A 21,053-nucleotide genomic window follows, 5' to 3' on the forward strand; every position below is an offset into this window, starting at 1 on the left:
GAAATGAAGATATGATTCAAAGCAAATACAGATAACACTGGCTGAGCCGTCCCCACAATACACGAGAAATTGGTGGGCGGAGTGGAAGTGAAGCGTTGTATGTGAGCCGTCCTTGATTAACCCGTTACCCTGTGAATGTGCGTGTAACAATACAAAAATGGGTATGCGAAAGTATTAGTAGTACGTGCTCATGAATGTAGGAGTACTAACGGAGACCAGGATTAAATATTGCTCACCAGTATCCGTCTTCTTTTGTGACATATTATTTCCAGTGGAATAAGCTTCGATACTTTGTGTGTGTGTGTGTGTGTGTGTGTGTGTGTGTGTGTGTGTGTGTGTGTGTGTGTGTTGAAATATTTATATCTGGCGGGACAACGAAAAGAGATATCAGTGGCCTGATTCAGTGCATAGATTCACACAGTAATATTCACAATATGACAAACAGTTCAAATGTTGCAACTCTTGATAAGCAAACAAGACGTTTATGGTCAAGAATGCCCATTAGGGTTTCTATTCAGTAGAGAGAGAGAGAGAGAGAGAGAGAGAGAGAATATTTGTGTTAGTGAGTTTTGTGGGTGATCTTAAAAGTGTGTGTGTGTGTGTGTGTGTGTGTGTGTGTGTGTGTGTGTGTGTGTGTGTGTGTGTGTGTGTGCGTGAGAGAGAGAGAGAGAGAGAGAGAGAGAGAGGATAGAAGGGGTAGAGGGAGGGAGGGGACAAGAGAGGGAATGGTGTAGGTGAGAGGAATAAGGTTACCATTCACACACACACACACACACACACACACACACACACACACACACCTAAAACTCTCTCTCTCTCTTTCTCTCTCTCTCTCTCTCTCTCTCTCTCTCTCCAACAGCGACGAGACTAAGACATTATAGAATTAAAGATAATGTGCTCAGTCTTGAGAGAGAGAGAGAGAGAGAGAGAGAGAGAGAGAGAGAGAGAGAGAGAGGAGGGAAGATTATTGAGGGAGAGAAGGACTGAGTAGGAATGTCAGGAGGGAGAGAGGGAGAGTAGGGAGGGAGGGAGGAAGGAAGAAATAGAAAGAGTAGAGGGAGAGGATGGAGATAATGAGTGAAGAGAGGAAAGAGGAATATGGAGGGAAGGTGGAGGGAGTGGAGTGCCAGATCCTCCTTCCCTCCCTCCCTTCACCCAGTCCCACTTAGCTTAGGTTACTCCACTCCCGGATGCTCTCTCTCTCTCTCTCTCTCTCTCTCTCTCTCTCTCTCTCTCTCTCGAACAACATGAGATAGATAGATTGAGAGAGAGAGAGAGAGAGAGAGAGAAAGAGAGAGAGAGAGATGAGGGCAATCACACTCGTATAGGAATGAAATAAAGAGAGAAGTGGAGAGGAGGGGGTGGAGGGAGGAATGTGACTCGATTAGAGAGAGAGCGAGTGAGAACAGGGAGGGGAACGAAAGAGTGAAGAAGATTAGGGGAAACACGTGAAAGGTGAGAGGAAGAAGATAAGAGAGCGAGAGAGAGAGAGAGAGAGAGAGAGAGAGAGAGAGAGAGAGGCAAAAGTTATACTGAAAAGGAAAATTAAATGTCAGAAATCCTGGTTACGCGTCAAGAAAATGTATCGTTTAGTCGTAATTTTTACTGGAGATGAACATATAATGTATTTTTAACTGTTTGAGTCAGGTTTAGTGAAAGTTACAGGTATTTATGCCATTTTGAGTGCATTTGTCGTAGCCTCCGTCGTCGTCGTAATAATAATAGTAGTAGTAGTAGTAGTAGTAGCTGCAATAAGATTAGGGTAAGGTAGCAGTAACTAATTTAAAAAAATGGTAGTACGAGTAGTGGTGTATCTTGCAAAACTAGCTTATTTTAGTAGCCTACCCTATTTTCCGAAATCATTAAGAAAAGTGAAACAGTTTATACTGATAAAGTCAGTCAATAGGCTGTATGTAAACAGGAAACAGGCGAGGAAGCTGATAACTATTTTACGTAAAAAAGAAAAAAAATAAAAAAATTCACTTCAGATATCAATGCAAGTAATTCTTTGGCATAGGAGACTTTGTGCTATCTCATTCTTAGCAACTTATTTTGCATATCACATCTTAATATTCTGTCGTTTGTCATTTATATATTTGTGTAATATCAGTGTATGGAGTTGTAGAGTATTAAATGTCTCGAAGTGTTGCGTAATCACTGAATAAAAGGACTGAGGAACAAAAAAATAAAAGAAGAATAGACACGTAATTTGGATGAAATATAAAATATCACCCCATATTGGCACTGGACACATCACGTAACTTGAACCCCGCCAACCGCCGTAGTGGTCTTGTAATTTGAACCCTGTGAAGTGAGATGGTGACGCCCCCCACGCCTGCACTGTGGTCCCGGATTCACCAACCCAAAGATGAGCTCCCTCTCGTAACACAGGAATATTTTTGTAGGAATAACAAGGGACACGAGAAGCATCAGAACTCTCCCTTTCTTGTTTTTCCTTAGCTACGAGACGGAATTCAGCCTAAGTCGGTGAATGTCAGCCCTGATGCGGAAGTGATGACATCCCTTCCACTCCCTCTCTATCCCCCACCTCTTCTTTCTTCCCTTCCCCACCTCCATCTCACTTCCGTTCTTTCTTCCCCACATCCCTGTCTTTCACCACCTCCACTGCACCCTCAGTCCCCCTTCCTAGTTCCACATCTTCCTCTACCCACCACTTCTCTCTCCTTTACCTCTACCTCCCTCCTTTCCTCCCCTCCCATTATCCTTCCCCGTCCCTTTTTCCGAACCCATCCTCCTTCCCTTCTCCATGGTTGTCTTTCCCTTTCCTCCCTCATGCCTTCCAAACCTTTCGTCTCCGTTCTATTCTCGATCGTCTCCTTCAACCCTGCTTTTCTTTCCTCTACCCCTTCTCCCCACTCCTCTCTCCTTCCCCTGACCCACACCCTCTCCCCCTTTCTCCGACCTCACCAACTATCGCCCCCACTTCCTGCTCCCCATCACTGGCTTTTGTGGCCTGACATTTCTTTCCAGCATAACTGTTGTTCGCTCTTTTATTGGCACGTTATTATTATTATTGTTGTTACTGTCATTACTAATACCGTATTATCATCATCATTATTATTATTATTGTTGTTGTTGTTATTATTTTCAAGCACAGTGATGGATTATGTACGAGTGGTCAGGAGGCGAATTTTTTTCCTTTGTTTCTTGTGTTCATCTCATTGCCTTCCTGTGTGTGTGTGTGTGTGTGTGTGTGTGTGTGTGTGAGAGAGAGAGAGAGAGAGAGAGAGAGAGAGAGAGAGAGAGAGAGAGAGAGAGAGAGAGAGAGAGAGAGAGAGAGAGAGAGAGAGAGAGAGAGAGAGAGAGAGAGAGAGAGAGAGAGAGTAAAATAATGTATTTTTTAATCATGTGATTTCAGCAGGCTGGAATCAGAGAATTAAAAAAATATATATGATACATTCCTTTTTGCTTTACTTGGAATGAAATGATAAAAGGAAAAAAAGTTCTGCACATTTTTTTAAAAATTATCTGCCACTACATACGTAAAAATATATTAACAGCATGAAGTAGGTAGAATCACAACACATAGGAGTAGTTCAGGGTAGGCCAAGTTCCTGTCTCTTGAGACGTGACTTGTAGTGTCATTTATACTGGATCTGTCCCAGAGTGTGACACTCAGTGAGAAATACTGGCTTAGTACAGTTACTGAGTGAATTTACCTTTTTTTTTGTCATTCTTTGTTCATGCATGACTCGGATGGAGTTATTTGTGCATTTAGCCTATTGCCTTAGTGGTGCTGGGGAGAATGTTTCATGTGATGGTACCGTTATAAGCGCCACTAATGCAAATGTTCCTAAAATCCCTCCCGATCTCCCGAAAGGAAGACAGTGGGCTGCAGAAGGGCAACTTGAAACTACAGTCTACCGGGTTTACATCCAGATTAGCCTGGACCACCACAACAACGGTACCCCATTACATCACGTGCATTTAAGTAATTATAATGGCTTTGCTGATGCTTCTTTTTAGCGTAACTTACATTAGTGTGCAAACTTCCCAGAATCATATCACACAGTCAAGGTTATTAGCTAGGTAAATTTGTTGATTTTTTTTTTTCATCTGATTGTAATCTGATTTAAATGTTAAAAACTCGATTTTTTCGTATTATTTTATTACAAATATTATTTTTCCAACCCTTATATATAGATAGATAGAGAGATGGATAGATAGATAGATGAATAAATAGACAGATAAAGGTACACACACATACACGCACATACACACACACACACATACCGGTATATTATATATATATATATATATATATATATATATATATATATATATATATATATATATATATATATATATATATATATATATATATATATATATATATATATTAGGTAGTCACTGGTAGATTTGTCAAGGTTCGTTGGATGGGAATTTGATGAGGTGTGAGGAAATGAGGGGAGTTGGAAGAGGTTAAGCAGGATATATACCTGTGAGCTTTCTGGTCAGGTTGTGGTTGGTGCGCCAAGTATCCCTGGTATGTGTGTATGATGGAGTAACTGGTACTTCACATCTCACCCCTCTCTCACTCCATTATCATCCCTCTACTTTTCCACCCTTCCTCACTCTCCCTCCATTCTCATCCTTCTGTTTTTCCACCGTCCTCACTCTCCCACTCGCCTTCCTCGACTTTCCAGCCATCCATGCCCTCCCTCTACTCACAACCCTCCCTTACTCATCCTCCACATTCCTCTCTCTCCCTCCACTCACCTCCCTCCTGCTCCACCTGTCCTTCCCTGTACTCAAGTCCTCTCTCCGCACTCCCCCCTCCCCCTCTTCCCTCACTCTCACCACTCTCCCTCCCCACCTTTCCCCCTCCCTCCTCCCCTCCTTCATTCCAGCCCTCCTCTCTTAAACTGCCGCCCCTCTTACTCTGTCTCTTTCTTTGATTCTTATTCATTATCATCTTGAATTTCTCTCTCTCTCTCTCTCTCTCTCTCTCTCTCTCTCTCTCTCTCTCTCTCTCAGAATATATATAAAAAAGATATATGTATATATATATATATATATATATATATATATATATATATATATATATATATATATATATGTATTTTATTTATTTATTCCAGATATTGTATTCGTTTTTTGTATTTCATTCTCTACTCATTCGTCTTCTTTTTATCACTCATTTCACCATTTTTCCAACATCTGACACCAATGTTCAAGAAATGATATACTGTAGTTCTGTATTCGTCCATATTTTCACATCTGAACATCATCAGCATCATATTCATCATTTTCACCATCAGTATCATCATTTTCATCATCACCACCACCATCATCATCTTTTATGCCACGTAAGAATGGGGTTTGTCACATGAAGTTTATCCATGTTTTTTATGCCCATCACCACAGCCTAACCTTTTTCCCTCACCAAAAAAAAAAAAAAAAAAAAAAAAAAAAGCAACTTCGTAATGAAGTTATATCTGTTTTTCATTATGGCCATTCTCATCACCAAATCCTGTTCAAGTGTAACCACATCATTCATCTAATTTGTTTTCTTTTCCCTCCCTCACAGAATGCTCAAGAATTCATTGGTTTCGCGACTCTCCCCGAGCAAGTACATCGGAAGAGTGTGAAACGAGGGTTTGACTTTACGCTGATGGTGGTAGGGGAGTCAGGCCTGGGCAAGTCCACGCTGATCAACAGTCTCTTCCTTACTGACCTGTACAAGGATAGAAAGATTCCCACTGGTGAATGTAAGTGTTGATTTAAATCAACCACCCACCAACTACTCCATCCACCTTCACATTCCCTACTTTTCCACTCATATCTCCAATCAAAAACACTCATTCCTTTCAGACATATCCATGCTGGCGGTGGCCGAACCGGTAGACAGGTGGCCTGCGATCCAAATGGACCCAGGTTCGAATCCTGGCTGGAGCAGGGAACAGTTTAAGGATTTGAATTTCATTAAAAGCAGACTTTACTGATCTACCATAAGACCCGCCGACATGTCGTAAAAATACCCCTGCTAATACCAATACACCAGTCCTGTATGAGACAGCCCTAGCATGTATTCAATGTGGACGGTGGATGTTAGTGCCAAAGTGATGACATGAGGAGGTGTATGGAATGCAGGAGGACTACTGGGCCCTGAAAGCAGGCTGTGAAGCCAATGGCCAGAGTCGTACACTTAAAAAAAAAAAAAAAATGCTTCCACATTTGTCCAGAACTCTTCTTTCACTCAGCTTGCACAATCTTTTATTGGTGCATACATACGCACACAGTCACCCACATTTGTATTCCAACTTTCAATCTTACCCACACAATCCTTGAGCCAGCTGATCCTGACTGTCTCATATTCTCCTTCCATTTCTTGCATACAACAATACACACTCTTTCTTTTGCGCTCTCATTCTCATCCACTCCCATGCATATACCCCACCCATACTCCCATTCCGCCACACTCTCAACTCTCCATTTAGTTTCAGTTAATCCCCGTACATCTGATTTTGCACCCTCAAGCACCTGGACAATCTCTTTCGCCTCGTCATTTGCACCCCTTACATTCCATGTCACAATCCGTACCATGTCATTTGTTTGGTCCCTTTATCAAGGGATGTAATCAAGGGGGACAGGGGGGGGGGTGTTCCCTCTCCAGAGCCTCTCGGTAATGAAACTACTTGTGGAACCCTTCCCCTACTCTTCCCCTCTGAAAATTGTAGTCTCACTCTCAGAAGCACAACGTTTCTTCTTTATTCCCGTGAAAACCTTGTCATGTTTTTTTTTTCCATATTGCTATGGCACTAAGTATTTACACTGCTCTTGTTATTTACATTGTAAATGCCCTCCTGTCTTCCTGTTTCTTCCATCCTCTCTGTCACTGTTTATTACTGTTCTTCCAACATTCAGTGGCTCTACACTGAGTGACAAGTAAGATTGTTTCCTGGAGCTCAGGAAACCATGTACAGCATTTGGTGGTCATTATATAGCCACATAACGGGGTGATATGGAGCCTACAGTGGTGCCGCAGTTAACTGGGTGGAGAGATGCAAATGTGGCATCCACCCAGTAACCAAACCTCCACTCTAATCCCTGCACCTCTCTATGGGTAAGTGCTGTAAGTTGCATGGGAATATCAGTTCATGCCACAGGATAGTCTTGCAAGGATGGTTGCTTGCCTGTAGTTGATGGGCCTACCTGGTAAGGCAAACAGTTTCAACATAGTAGCTAAATCTTTGCATAATTTTTAATTGAACTGTATCATGTGCATTGTAATTTATGTTATAACTAAAAGAGAGTAGTGAATATCAGTTTTTTCAATAAGTCTCATTTTAACATAGCTGCTTGAGTTAAGTGTGACTCCTGCTGAACTGGATTGTGGCTATATTTTTAGCAGTGCCATGAGTGAGGTGCCATTTTTTCTAACAGAGAGACTCCACATTTGTCGCAGAGTGCTCTGTATTGGAAACAGGGGCGTCTGCTTGTTGCAACTTGCCTTCATAGAAAAACAGGGATCCTTCATTGGTGTCTACCTTTTGTGTCAAATGAAAGCCTCCATTTTCCAATATGAAGGGAAGTCTCTTTTTGTCATGGAAGGCCTTCACATAAAATGGGTGGCTTTCATCAAGATAATTTAGTAGCTTACTAAATGTGATTAAGATTTTTTTTTCCTTATTTAAAAACTGAATAGAGTTGATTATACATGATTGATGAAAAATGGAGTCAGAAGTGGCAGTACAGTGTAAATTTTGACTTTACTTTAGTAATTGATTGTCAGGACCAGGGGCACACCCAGGGGGGGGGGCCACTGGGCTCGGGGCCCCCCCATAGCTCTCTGGGTCCTTTAAAAATTTATATATATTTATTTCGATAACAGCAAAACATGAAAAAATGGCCGGTACAAACATAGAGTAACACATGAGCCAGCAGCTCCCTGACTCTAAACCTGCATGTGACCTCCCTGTAACTATCAGATTAGGCCTACCTGACCTCACCTCACTACGGGGCTCCCCCCTTAGAAAATTTCTGGGTGCGCCCCTGGTCAGGACGGATGAAAAGCTGTCATCATTTTACTTTTTATAATCTTGCACTAACACAATTGATTGTTGGCAGCTTTGGTGGAGAAGACGGTAACCATTGAGAAGAAAACCATCGAAATTGAAGAGCGAGGCGTCAAGCTACGGCTCACGGTAGTTGACACACCAGGTAACATATAAGAGTGTGTATGTGCTGCATGTGTATGGGGTTGTGTTAAAGACTTGTTTACAGGCTGTTCTTATGAGTCTGGGAAATGCTCCAAAATACCATAGCTGTTTTCATACAGCTGGTTGAGGAAACTGATAAACCAACTTTACTGATAGTAACTGGACTTTGATTTGGCAGGTTTTCTTTAATGCTATACTGTGGATTTAGTAGTCAGAAAAGTACCTTATAATGAAGGCTCATTACACAAATATCATATAGGTTCATTTCACAGGCAGACATAGGATATATTTATGTCTGGCAGACAATCCATTTGAACACAATTCAATCCCCAGGCATTGTGCTCATAAGAAAAGAAAAGTGGCTTTTGAAAAGGAGGTGGAGGAAAGGTTTAGGAAGGAAAGAGGTAGAATGAAGCAAAAAGGTTTGAGAGTACTCTCTCACATGACTTCAGAAGTGGATTCCCATGGGAGTTGTTGTATGCTGATGACTCGGTGTTGATTGCATAGGGTGAAAGAGTGGCAGAGTAAAAATGTTGGAAGTGGGGAGATGGAATAGGGCACAAGGGTTTGAGAGTATACATTGATAAAACAAAAATGATGTTGTCTGTAGCTAGTGGCGGTAATGTCAAAGCAGAAGGAGTGTGGCCATGTGCACTTTGCCACAAAGGTGTGGCAAGTAACTCCATCTTGTGCAGTGTTTTTGATAAGTGAGTGCATAAGAGATGTAATGGTTTTAGAGGTAGGCTGTGAAATAATGCTGGTTTCATGTGTGCAGTGTGTCAGAGGGAGCATGTAGAGACTGAGAGGTGCATGTGGCTTGATCATGCTGGAAAGTCCCTTGAGTGTGTGGAGGAGTTTTTTTTATTTGGGGACATGTTATGTGCTGGAGGTGGGGCTTGAGCTAGCTCTGTGGCTAGGGTAAGTGGTGGTTGGAGAAAGTCCAGGGAGTTCTTGCCTCTCCTAACATTGAAAAGGCTTTCCCACCGTACTTAGGGATTCTTGTATGCGACATGTGTTAGGAGTGTACTACAATATGGTAGTGAGACTTGGGCAGTAAAGGAAGAGGATATTCATAGGCATAAAGAGATGACAGTGATTAGATGAATGTGCAGTTCATCCTTGAATGTGAGGCCTGGGGGGCTACGACTGCAATTGAAGAGTTGAGAGGAAGAATGGAACTTGAATGTACTGTATTGGTCTTGTGATGAGGAGGGGTAGATTGATGGTTTGGCCACATTGAGAGGATGGAAGAAACAATTGGCTGTGGAATGTGTTAGGTGTGAATGCTGGGGGTAGGGTTGCAAGAGGCAGACCAAAAAAGACCTGAGATGAGGTCATAGAATATGAACTCAGGGATAAGAGACTGAATTGGGAGGCTGCTTGAGACTGAGTAACGTGCAGAGCCACCATTAGGTGACCAAGGCCAACACATGCAAGCATGTTCGAGCCTTTAAAAATGATATGAAACTATACAATTTGCTTCACATAGCCATACCACCTTAGAGTGTTTATTTTGCTTTTGCCCTGAGACTTATATTAACATCTTAGCTGTGGTTAATGTCCTTTGTACAGCACTTTATTCTTGTTGCTACTAGATAGCCTTATTCAGTTAAGAAAAACTCCTTGGTGGTGGTAAAATTATGTCCAACCCCTCCATTAAAAAAAAAAAAAAAAAAAAAAAAGTATCTTAAGCAGAAGGAATATTTCTAGAGGTAGCAGAAGTAAGATATAATAATACATCATTGTATGCACTGTATATGTTGCTCTAATTTCACATATGTATACTAACAAGTTGTCCCTCAACAGGATTTGGTGATGCAGTTAATTGTGAAGAGGGCTGGAAATCAGTGGAACGCTATGTCGATGAGCAGTTTAACAAGTTCTTCCAAGATGAATCTGGTCTCAATCGCAAGAATATCCAGGACCATCGTGTTCATTGCTGCCTTTATTTCGTCCCTCCTTATGGCCATGGGTAATAGGATAGAGCTGGATGTAATATTATGCAGGACAATCAGTGGTAGTCGAGTGGTTAGCATTCCCAAACTACGAAACTGCTGGTCTGTTACCGCCAGGGTTTAAATCAGTGGTTCTCAAACTTTTTAGTGGGTGACCCTATTTAGAATAAAGACTTTGCAACCCACGGGGTAAAAAAATCAAAGAGAGAGAGAGTAACTGGTATATAGCCTATTGAAGGTATTAAGAGTCTGCTAATAATGTAATAAGGATAATTACAATATCAGTTACTTAAGTAAAATAGACCTACATTGAAAGCATTAGGCCTATTTCATGTCCCTGCGACCCATCAAAACTCCTGTCGTGACCCACCTTTGGGTCGCGACCCATAATTTGAGAATCGCAGGTTTAAATCCTGGTGTGGATGGCTGGCACCATTTATCTCAGGTGTCCATGCATAGTTTGTGGATAACTGTAGGTAGAATGAGTACATAGGATAATACCCAGAGAAGTCAGCAGTGTTAACCTGGGTGATGCAGTGGTCCTGTATCTCAAAATAGTGGATTAATAATTTGCCACTGGCTCGAAGGCCTAAGTTATGGAGATGAGCACCTTCGCAAAGGACCTCATGAGATCTGCCTCTTCCTTTATCTTTACCTATAGATGTTCATGGTTCAATAACACCAGTTTGGTTACACAGCACAATATGGGCTTATTAGTAGACTCAGCATATCAGCTACCCAACGTCACAGATATTCGGTTCTTCCTTTCTCTCTCTGAAATTTCTTTTGATAATAAGTAATATCTTACTGTTACATGTAATGGAGCAATTTCCCTAAATACTGCATCTGATTAAATGTTTAACTTTTATAGAATAGGGGACTGTTCTTATCACAGCTGAATTAAATAAGCTAGCCATAGTAAGTGTGACTACAAGTCTGGCAATCAACCTCACAGTTATCACTCTTAGGTAGGAAACTTGGCCACAAGTTATCAAAGTCCCAGTAAAGACTCACACTGGTGAAAGTGTTATTAAATATCTGGTACTCATTGTTTTCAGTAATATCAATCAACTATTTGGAAGTAACTACTGTGCCTGGTTCTGGGATTTGGTTAAACTTTTGGCAGAATTATGACCATGAGGATTCATTATGAGGAAGTCTATCTATCTATAGCCCGACGCCCTAATCCCGCAAAGGGTGGCCGCAGACAAAACACCTCCAAGTCGCTCTGTCACCCACCATTTGACTACCCTACCTCCAACTCACCCCCCCCCTCCCTCATATACCTCTCAACTCCATCCCTCCACCTCATCCTCGGTCTACCCCTCCCTCTCCCTCCCTCCACCTCACCTACATACACCCTCTTAGTCAGTCTTTCATTCTCCATTCTCTTCACATGTCCAAACCACCTCAGTGTATTTCTCCTAATCTTCTCAACCACATCCACATCCACCCCACAACGTTCCTTCACTTTTTCATTCGTCAACCTATCCCTCCATGTCACTCCACATGCTCCTCTCAAGTAACTCATTTCCACTGCTCTCACTCTTGACTTGTTCCCCTCTTGTAAGGTCCACGCCTCACTTCCATACGTCAGATTAGGGATCACAATACTATCCTGCAGTGACTTCTTAACTTCTATACTCACCAGTGAGGAAGTATGGTAGCATATTAATTTGATATGATTCAGCTTTTTACGTCTTTCCTTTTTTTCATTGCATTTAAATGCTATATATATATATTTTTTGGCATAATCATCCTGTTTCATCAAACCTAATGTATTTACCATAGGTTGCGGCAGATGGATGTTGAGTTCATGCGTCGCCTGCACCGGAAGGTAAACATAGTTCCAGTGATTGCCAAGTCTGACACATTAACCAAAGCTGAAATAAACAAACTAAAGTCCAACATCGTCAATGACATCGAAACAAACAAAATCAAGGTAAGAGAAAGAGGTGACTTTCTAGTATCATTATTGCTCAGATATATAATGATTTGGAATCTATTGTCCTTTAAGTACTGAATGTCTGTCAGTTCACTTGCATTGTAAATAGTCATGGAGTCATGTTGAGCACCCATTAGTTTCTGGAAAATAATGTCAGTTTTGCACTTAAGTTATGGATGAAGACTATACTTTGTGCACAACACTTCAAGCCCTCTTGAGTTGACTGGAGGTTATTCTGTTGTGTAAAAATGCTGACAAGGAAGTAGTTTGATCTTCTCTCCTTAAATGATCTGAGCCCTAATAGCATTGCCTCAATCCCCCCTACACCCTGTAAGGGGTAATGTGGGATTTGATGTACTTTTATTTATACAGTACTCTGGAATTGGAAACATTATTTCAGCACAATCACAGTGGAATTTATATGATTTGAATATGCATTCAGTTTTAGTAAGGGAAAGGAAATATCAGTGGAAATGGTTACTGCTCACTTTCTTTGGAATGTTGAGGAAGTCCAGTGGCAAATAGTTAGAGGTATGTGAGGACATTAGCCTAGAGGCAATTTTGTCTTGATCATCCACTGTTAGGGGGTTCCCAGGTGGAAGGAAGAAATTGAAGATTATGATCACTGTACATTATATATATATATATATATATATATATGTGTGTGTGTGTGTGTGTGTGTGTGTGTGTGGTAGGTGGGGGCACTCACCATCCACTCACTCAGTGTAGTGCTGCTCTCGGGTATCTGCCCTTTCCTCTCCTCTATCCTTCTTTCCCTACATCCTCTTTTGTCTTTCATTCCTTCATCCTTTCCTTGTCCTTCTGCCTACGGATGACTTACACTCCCTCTCCTGTCTTTCTTTCCTTCATTCTTTCCTCTTCCTTCTTTCTGTGGGTGACGCTACATTGAGTGACAAGCCAAACGGTTTCATGTACACCAGGAAACCATTTACTATGCTGGATGGTAACCATATAGCCAAATTTTGGTGCCTGGTGGTTTAGTGAGTAATTACGGCGCTCCAATAGGATCGAGCCAGTGAAGGTTATATCCAAGTGGTGGTTGGAGTTTATTGCTCACGTAATGCCACTCAGAGAAGAGTGAGGCTGGTCACTCTCATCTTAAATGTCAGGACCAACTTGCCTAGCACAGGGCTCCTATGCTTCTCATGGGGCATCGTAGGATTGGATGATGGATGGATGAATATATATATATATACAGTATATATATATATTTAAGAGTACAGTAGCATTTGAATGAGTGGCAGGAACAGATGCACCGACTTTCATATTTCCTGGTCATCTTCTTATTTTTTGCCATCGCACATTATAGAAATTAGAATTAGGTTATTAATAATGATGATGACTGTATGTCAAGCTTGTATGAATATCATGTGTGATGTACATTTGCCACAGATCTACCAGTTCCCTGAATGTGATTCAGATGAGGATGAAGATTTCAAGCAACAAGACAGAGAACTGAAAGCATCCATACCCTTTGCTGTGATTGGCTCAAACTGTGTTATTGAAGTGGCAGGCAAGAAGATGAGAGGCCGACAGTATCCTTGGGGTATTGTGGAAGGTAGTATGCTAAAGATGGAAGACAAAACACACAGGTTATTTTGGTATAGTTTGGTAGAGATTTTTAACTCTCACCCTGCATACTTTATCCATTAACTATGTCATTGTAGTATGAAGTCTTTTATATTTTACCTGTGTTTGCCACTTGCAGACAATTATGTACAGCTTAACACTTTATGGTGGTAGTTGGTGGCAATGCTCATCCACTCACTTGATGTAGTACTGCCTACTTCCTTCACATTTATCATTCTTTGTCTGTGTCTGCCTTCCTCTCTTCTTATTTCTCCCATCTTTCCTGTCACATTTTATTACTTTTCTTTCCATTTCAGGTGGGTTTACATTGAGTGACAAGCCTAATGACTTCTGTAAGCCAGGAAACCATTTACAGCTCTGGGTAGTAACTTTATAACCAACCCATACATGTTCCCTACATGTCAGCAAGTAGGTTAGCATAGGGTTAGTGTCCCTTCCTGTAAAACAACTAACTCAAAGACTAACAGCCACCCCTTACGGGATTATGGTGTCTGGCTATAGATAGATAGAGATTAACGCTTTGCCTCTGGAGAGGTCTTTCTAATGAAATTCATGCCATGTCCTGAGTATTTATTTTTTTCAACTTAAGGCGGCTGGGTCAAAAGTGGCTAACATGCGAGCAGCTTTTGCGAGGTAAAACAGCTAGCAAAGTTGAGTTTGCTGTCACAAGCATGTGTTTTTGCAAGCTGAAACGACTAGCAGTGGCTTTTTAAACAAACCTCCATGGAGTACCCATTCCAATTTTCTCAGTTTCTGCAACCGCCTCACGTACTTCAGCAACTCAAGAGCCACAAGGCAGTCAACTAGAGTTTTCCTTGCTGCAGGATCCATATCGAAAATTGGTCACAATCTGATTTCCACTCGTTGTCTAGAAACAAAACAGACAGCCTCCGCGGCTTGTCACCCGAGTGTCCAAATATTAATTAATTGTCACAAGAAAAAAGAATAGAAATGAATAAAAACCTCTAGAATTAAATTACATTTACTTCACAGTTTTAGTTCAAGTTTCCTTCTGTGAATAACATAATGTTTTCTCACCAGTGACAAAATTAATTTAGGCTCATTTGAGTTTTAATCTCACACATCAAGCTGTGAGCAAAAATTGTTATCCATTTCGCCTCACAAGCAAAATCTTGCTCACCGTGGTCAGTTTGGCTAGCGGCTCACAAAACTGGCTCGCATATTAGTCACTTTTGTCCCAGTGTGATGCCGCCTTTAGGGTAGCCTTTTAAAGCTTGAGGAGTTAGATGTAGCCTTAGTAAATATTTTCAACATGAGACACCTTTTGTTAATTGACTATCAGATCATTTGGTGGCAGCAAGAATAACCAAAAGGGATATCACCTGCAAGGATAACTAAAAAGGATATCACCTGGATTCAAGGAGTTTAGAAGGCACGTACTAATGGAAGACTTAATGAAGGGTATGTCTAACTCATCCTTTCAAAAAGCCTCTGATAAGCTGAGTGAGATCATCTGCAGATAAAAATAATAAAATATGCTGTTGCTGTGACCCCACGTTCATCTGGACATGAACCCACTGGACTGCAGGCTGGAACTGCCCTTCTGTAATCCACGATCTTAATTTCATTGGGTAGGGAGGTAGCTGAGGGACGTTTTTATAACTCGGTAGCAAAGCCACCTGATTATATCAGTGCCATCAGTGGAAGATATCCAAATCCAGAACCAAAAATAAAATACAGTAGGTGTCATTGTACTGAAAGGAGTATGTGTAGATTATTATGCATAACTATTAACCGTATTTGCAGACAGTGTTGTTAATGCAATCTTGAAATTTGCAGTTGAGAATGCTGCCCATTGTGACTTTGTGAAGCTGCGAACAATGCTCATCTCAACACATATGCAAGATATGAAGGAAGTTACGCAAGATGTCCATTATGAGAACTTCAGAGCTCAGTGTATATCACAGATGCAGGTACTGTTTATACAATACAATAGAGCTATGACTTTTTTGTTTGTCACTTATTTTACTAAATTTATAAACCAGTACAGCATAGCCACCTATTTTACTGTAATGCATATATTTTGAAAGGCATTATACATGGTTCACTTTGTCAGCATTATTCACCAGATGGTGGCTTTCTTCTTTACAATATTGTGAACAGCTTCTGTGCCTAATCCCCTAACCCTGAGGTCATTATGGAGAACTTTTTTCTTGGTCCTCCTAGGTCCGTCTCTTGGTGCTGTACAGAAGAGATTCACACTCCCAGATCTCTTTACATAATAATAATTTTTTATAGTGTTCTCCTTGCATCCTTGGTTTACTCACAGCAATACTGATAACCATCCAGGCTACATATTTCTTCTCACACACTGTTCACCAGGCCCTGTTATTTCCTGTCATTTGTCTGGCTACTCTAGGTACTATACTTCTTTACTACAATCAGTACTACTGTATCTAATTTGTCTATCAGTGTTTCTGCACGTGGAACAGCAACTTGGCCTTATGCACCTCACTTCTAGCTGTATGTATAGCTGAAGAGAACTACTTCCCATCACAGCCACTTTACCATTCTCTAAGCAATCAGCTTTTCTCATATACATTACTATATCCACCTCCTCATATCACCACCATGACACTTGGAGGGCCCCTTGTTCAGCCACTTTAGTGACTTTTAAGAGATCCTACTTGAGAACATTGTTTTTCTTAAAGCCATAGGTTGTGGCACATCATCTTGCCACCTCTTTACACATTTCATGAAAGAAAAATTCCCTTTCTACCTGATTCTTTAGCTTCCATACTCTGCTTCTAGTTATGTCTTTTTCTTCACCTCACATTTTCTCAACATGTCATCTGTGCATCCATCCAGTCCATTATTACCCCATCAGGAGCATTTGAGCCCAGGACTTAGCTGCTCAGTTCAGCAACCTTTTGCTTTTCCCTGAGCAGCGCTGTGAGCAGTAAACCCCAACCACCCTTTGGATTTAGAGCTTTATGGGCCACATCAGGATAAAGCGCCTTCGCTCATTAGATGTCCAGAGGTCTATTTGTCGGTTGTATGGTTACTACACAACCAGTTGTTTTGTCACTTATTGTAAAGCCATTGAAGAAAACAATACAGATGAGTCCCTCCACCTACCACACAGTAACAAACCACATATAATTAAACTGTGCAAGTTTGCACATTCATCTACATTTATGACTTTAACATTAATAATTACTGTAGCTTCCTAACAGTATGGTAGCCATTCTAGCTATGGATGCTCCCACCCTCATAGGTTATCAGTTTCCACGCTCATTTATGTAGCTTTGGATACAGTACTATCATGCTCTGTGCCTCCCCAGAGTCAAGTATTTTCTCCCCCTGTATGTACAGTCAGTCCTCCCTTAACGCAGTTTGTTTTAGCGCGATATTGCTCTAACGTGGCACGATTTTGCGGAAGGAAATGAACATTCTAATGCGGGCACCGTTAGCGTAACATGGTAATTTGAACCGGGCGGGCTGTGACGCAGTGTGCATCGTGCAGCCTCACAGTACTTGACGTCACCACCTGCCAATCACACTTCGCCTTTCTCGCTCTTCCAGCCACCCAACCAATCAGGACCCCCCTACCTCCCTCACGCCTCCCGTGTTCCCCACTCAGCCCTTTCCTACTCACACCATCCTCCTCAGCTTGCCTGGTGTTGTGGTGCTTCTCCAGCAATGTGTGTCTGCTCTTCTCCTCACATAAGGTACAATAAATAAAAAAGCCCTATCAAGCTAATGTATTTTTTATAACCATATTAATGCTTTTAGGAGGTTTGAATTGGGGAGTACCCAAAAAATTGCACCACAAGTGGGGAAAAAAGTGGAATTTGGGCAGGGTGTGGAAGGAAATGGGGTTTTCTGGAGTCCCTGTAATGCGATATTTGTCTAACGCGATGTCGGTGCGGAAGCAAATACCCACGTTAGGGGAGGACATACTGTATCCAGTTTTTTAGCCCTACCCCATGTGTATCCCTTCATACCTTAGAACCTGTTCACTCACATGTCACTCAAATCACCACCCAGCACCACAGTCTTACCAGCACCAATAACTCCAACCACAAGCCTTTGGATTGTAACCTGATCACAAATACTTAGGCTGTAACACATTCCTTGCAGTACTGTGCTTGTGTAAGGCACAGTACAGACTTTTTTTTTACATGCAGTCCATTTATATTTATTCAAAAACATTTAAAAAGTTTTGAAATTTATTATTGTATAAATTTTGCATGGTGAGGATGTTGGAGATTTTTAACTCAATCCAATACTTCTTCCTCCCAGCAAGTGGCATTGAAGGAGAGAAATAAATTGAAACGTGAGAGTGCAGCCAACTTTGACACAGTGGGAGATGCAGACAAACTCCTTCAGCAGAAAGATGAGGAGGTAAGAACTTGACCACAGTGTTCACTTTATACAGTTGAGTACCTTTAAAATCTAATTGGCAGGAATTACTATTTCTATTGGTCTGTATGTAATGATGTATTAAACAGTACGTTACAGTAGGCCCTCGCTATACAAAACTAATATGGGGAAATCCAGGTCCATTAAAGCCGATACCGGTAATCCATTATATGTGAGGATCCCCCCTGTAACACTGCATGATGGCTGACAGTAACCTTTGACAGATATAGCATGATATTAAAAGGTGTATGGCCTTTTCTGACATGCAGATTGCATCAAATTTGGTGTCATAAGATACTACACGTTGCTGACTCCACAACATGAACACTAGTAAACTGAGGTTTAGTTTGGACTCTAGACTTTCTCTCCCAGTGACAAAGACTGCATCATTTTTTTTGCCAGAGAGCATCACACTAATCAGACTGATGAGGTGAATGCATTGTTCACTGAACCTACCACATATATATAAACACTAATACCTGTATTTTACTCATGCTAATAGCCAGCTATGCAGTTTTACCTGTACAGGGCAGTTATTGTATCATCATGAGTAGCCAAGTTATTTGTAATAAAGAAAGATGAAGCAAAAACTAATGTGTGGTTTAGAAGTAAATCATAAGTCACCATAAGCTGTTCGCTTTACTTCAGAAATACAGTAAATGTATAAATCATTTTAAGCAGCATACATTTTTTTCTGATGATTTTCCATTTTTTTCTCTTTGTTATTTTCGTAACAATAGTTTTGTCAGTGTTTTAATAATTTCCCAAATTTCCTGTTTAATAATGTGTAAGTTTGCTAAATGAGGAAGTGATGGAGCATTGCAATGTGGATGTGCATGTAATAGGAACTGTTAGGAGAAACACATTGAAGTGGTTTGGCCATGTGGAGAGGATGGAGAGTGAGAGACTGATGAGGAGTGTGTATGTGAGTGAGGTGGAGGGGGGGAGAGGGAGGGGGAAGCCAAGGATGAGATGGAGGGATGGAGTGGAGAGGTATATGAGAGAGGGGGGTGTGAACTGGGAGCAGGTCATTGAAGTGGTGGGGGACAGGATGACATGGAGGTGATTTGTTTGTGGCCACCTCTTGTAGGATTGGGGCATCTGGCAATAGACAGATAGATAGATAGATAGTTTGCTTTGGAATCCTCATATTAGACTAATCTAGCTGTAGTATTCTGGACTAATGAAGGTGGAAGTGCACTTAGTTTAAGTCATATGAATACCTTGTTTATGTTCTGAATTCACTGTAGGTTTGGTTAGGGAAGAGTCAGGTAGGTTTCTCGGTCTATTAAGGTACTTGGGTGGAGGAGGAGATAAAGTTGGCAAATGGGTTGCTGTTGTTAGCCCCATTCTGACTGGCCAGGCAGGCTTGTCAGCCACAGGTAAGCTATTACTTCTGCGGGGTCATTCTACAGGTGCAGTACGGTATATTCGGTATATTATATACACTGTGTAGAGATCAGGTGTCCTTTTATGGGCACTTGTGGGTCAGACTAGAGTTCTTATGAAAAAATGCAGGGAAAAATGAGGAGGTTTAGCACCTGGGTGGATGCCACAGCTATTTCATGCACAGTGCCATGATGTGTTGACCCCTTGTCAGCACTAGGGAAGATGATAAAAAATGAGTCTTTAATTAAAGAGTTTGTTTCAAACTGCTCATTTATGCTTACTCTGTAGCATGAAATCAGTATCGTAGCTGCTTGTGGGAACCAAAATGTCATGTTAGTGGTCTTTTGGCAGCATATGAGAAATCATTGTGTTGTGTAGAGAGTTAATTGTACATAGCACTACATCAAGGTGAGTCAGTAGTGGTTGCCTCAGCTTACCATCTAAAACTACAAAAGGATAGCTTTACCTTTGAGAGGGCAGAAAAAAATGATTGAATGAATATATGGTCCCTTTTACTTGGAACAATGTTTATAGGTGACCTGCTTCTGTTCTTTCAATTTTTTATTTACGAGTCCTACCCACTGCGTTTTTCAGTAGAAATTAGGGTAGGAATGACTAGGAGGAAGGTGATGATGATAATTTTGATGGTGATGATGATTAGGAGGAGGAGGAGGAGGAGGGGGAAAGTGCCAGTTGCTATTGTGTGAATAACAAAGCTAATTGATTCATATGACATTCCACTCATCTCATCTCTGTTTAGGTATGATTGTAGGTTAGGATGATACAGTAATGATGTTGACATTTCATTGTTTTTCAGATTCGACGCATGCAAGAAATGTTGAGCCAGATGCAGGAAAAGCTCAAAGAATCTGGCAAGGACCCATCAGTTGCCCTGTCCCTCGATCCGGGTAAACGAGACTCTGTGGTGAATGTGTGACCGACCCCACGTGCTGGTCGTCTGTGTCTCATGTGGCGACATCTGAACCCTGTGTGCTTGTGACAGTGACCGGCACTAACTAGCTTGTGTCAGTGCCTGGTGGTGTGAGTGAACTGCATTTTGAACTCTGTGGGTGTTCCTCCTGATATTACACCTATAGATTGTGTTTATGTGTGACATGGAGGTTAAACTTAGTGTGTTTGTGTGTGTGTGTGTGTGTGTGTGTGTGTGTGTGTGTGTGTGTGTGTGTGTTTCTTTTACAAACTGTTGTGTGTCAGTGTCTGCTGTGACAGCTGTTACTGTTTGGTGTCCTGAACTATTTATTATATGTGCACTGTATTATAAGTGGCCATTAATGAAACAGTGATACTGTACACCAAAGACTGCATACCACAAAACTCATAACTAAGACATCAGTGCGGTGGTACTCATGATTTTAGAAAACTTAAACTTGACATTCATTGCCTGGAAATCTCTCGCATATCATTGTCATTATCAATGTTTCTTATGTTTATTCTGTTGTGGGTGGGGAGGGAGGGATGATGGGGGGGATATATATTTCATGAAGATACTGCACAAATACCGGTACATGGGATGGATGTTCTGTTGTAGGACCAGAATTCTAAAAGGGGAATGTTTCTGAACAG

At 41.3% G+C, this 21,053-nt stretch overlaps 1 protein-coding gene across 1 annotated transcript in view; it reads left to right on the plus strand.

Moving 5' to 3' along the window:
* Positions 1-20,565, plus strand: part of Septin4 (septin 4) — a 75,147-nt gene extending 54,582 nt beyond the window's left edge. The window contains exons 2-9 of the mRNA XM_080281491.1: positions 5,552-5,732; positions 8,092-8,184; positions 9,990-10,155; positions 11,930-12,080; positions 13,497-13,662; positions 15,495-15,628; positions 17,961-18,062; positions 20,287-20,565. Coding sequence (XP_080137617.1) covers positions 5,552-5,732; positions 8,092-8,184; positions 9,990-10,155; positions 11,930-12,080; positions 13,497-13,662; positions 15,495-15,628; positions 17,961-18,062; positions 20,287-20,406 — 1,113 coding nt within the window. The 3' untranslated portion in view covers positions 20,407-20,565. The remainder of the gene's footprint in view (positions 1-5,551; positions 5,733-8,091; positions 8,185-9,989; positions 10,156-11,929; positions 12,081-13,496; positions 13,663-15,494; positions 15,629-17,960; positions 18,063-20,286) is intronic.
* The last annotated feature ends 488 nt before the right edge of the window (positions 20,566-21,053 follow it).

This window comes from Coenobita brevimanus, chromosome 89 (assembly GCF_032717465.1).
Source record: "Coenobita brevimanus isolate Jiangsu-jjx chromosome 89, ASM3271746v2, whole genome shotgun sequence".
NCBI classification, from domain to species: domain Eukaryota; kingdom Metazoa; phylum Arthropoda; class Malacostraca; order Decapoda; family Coenobitidae; genus Coenobita; species Coenobita brevimanus.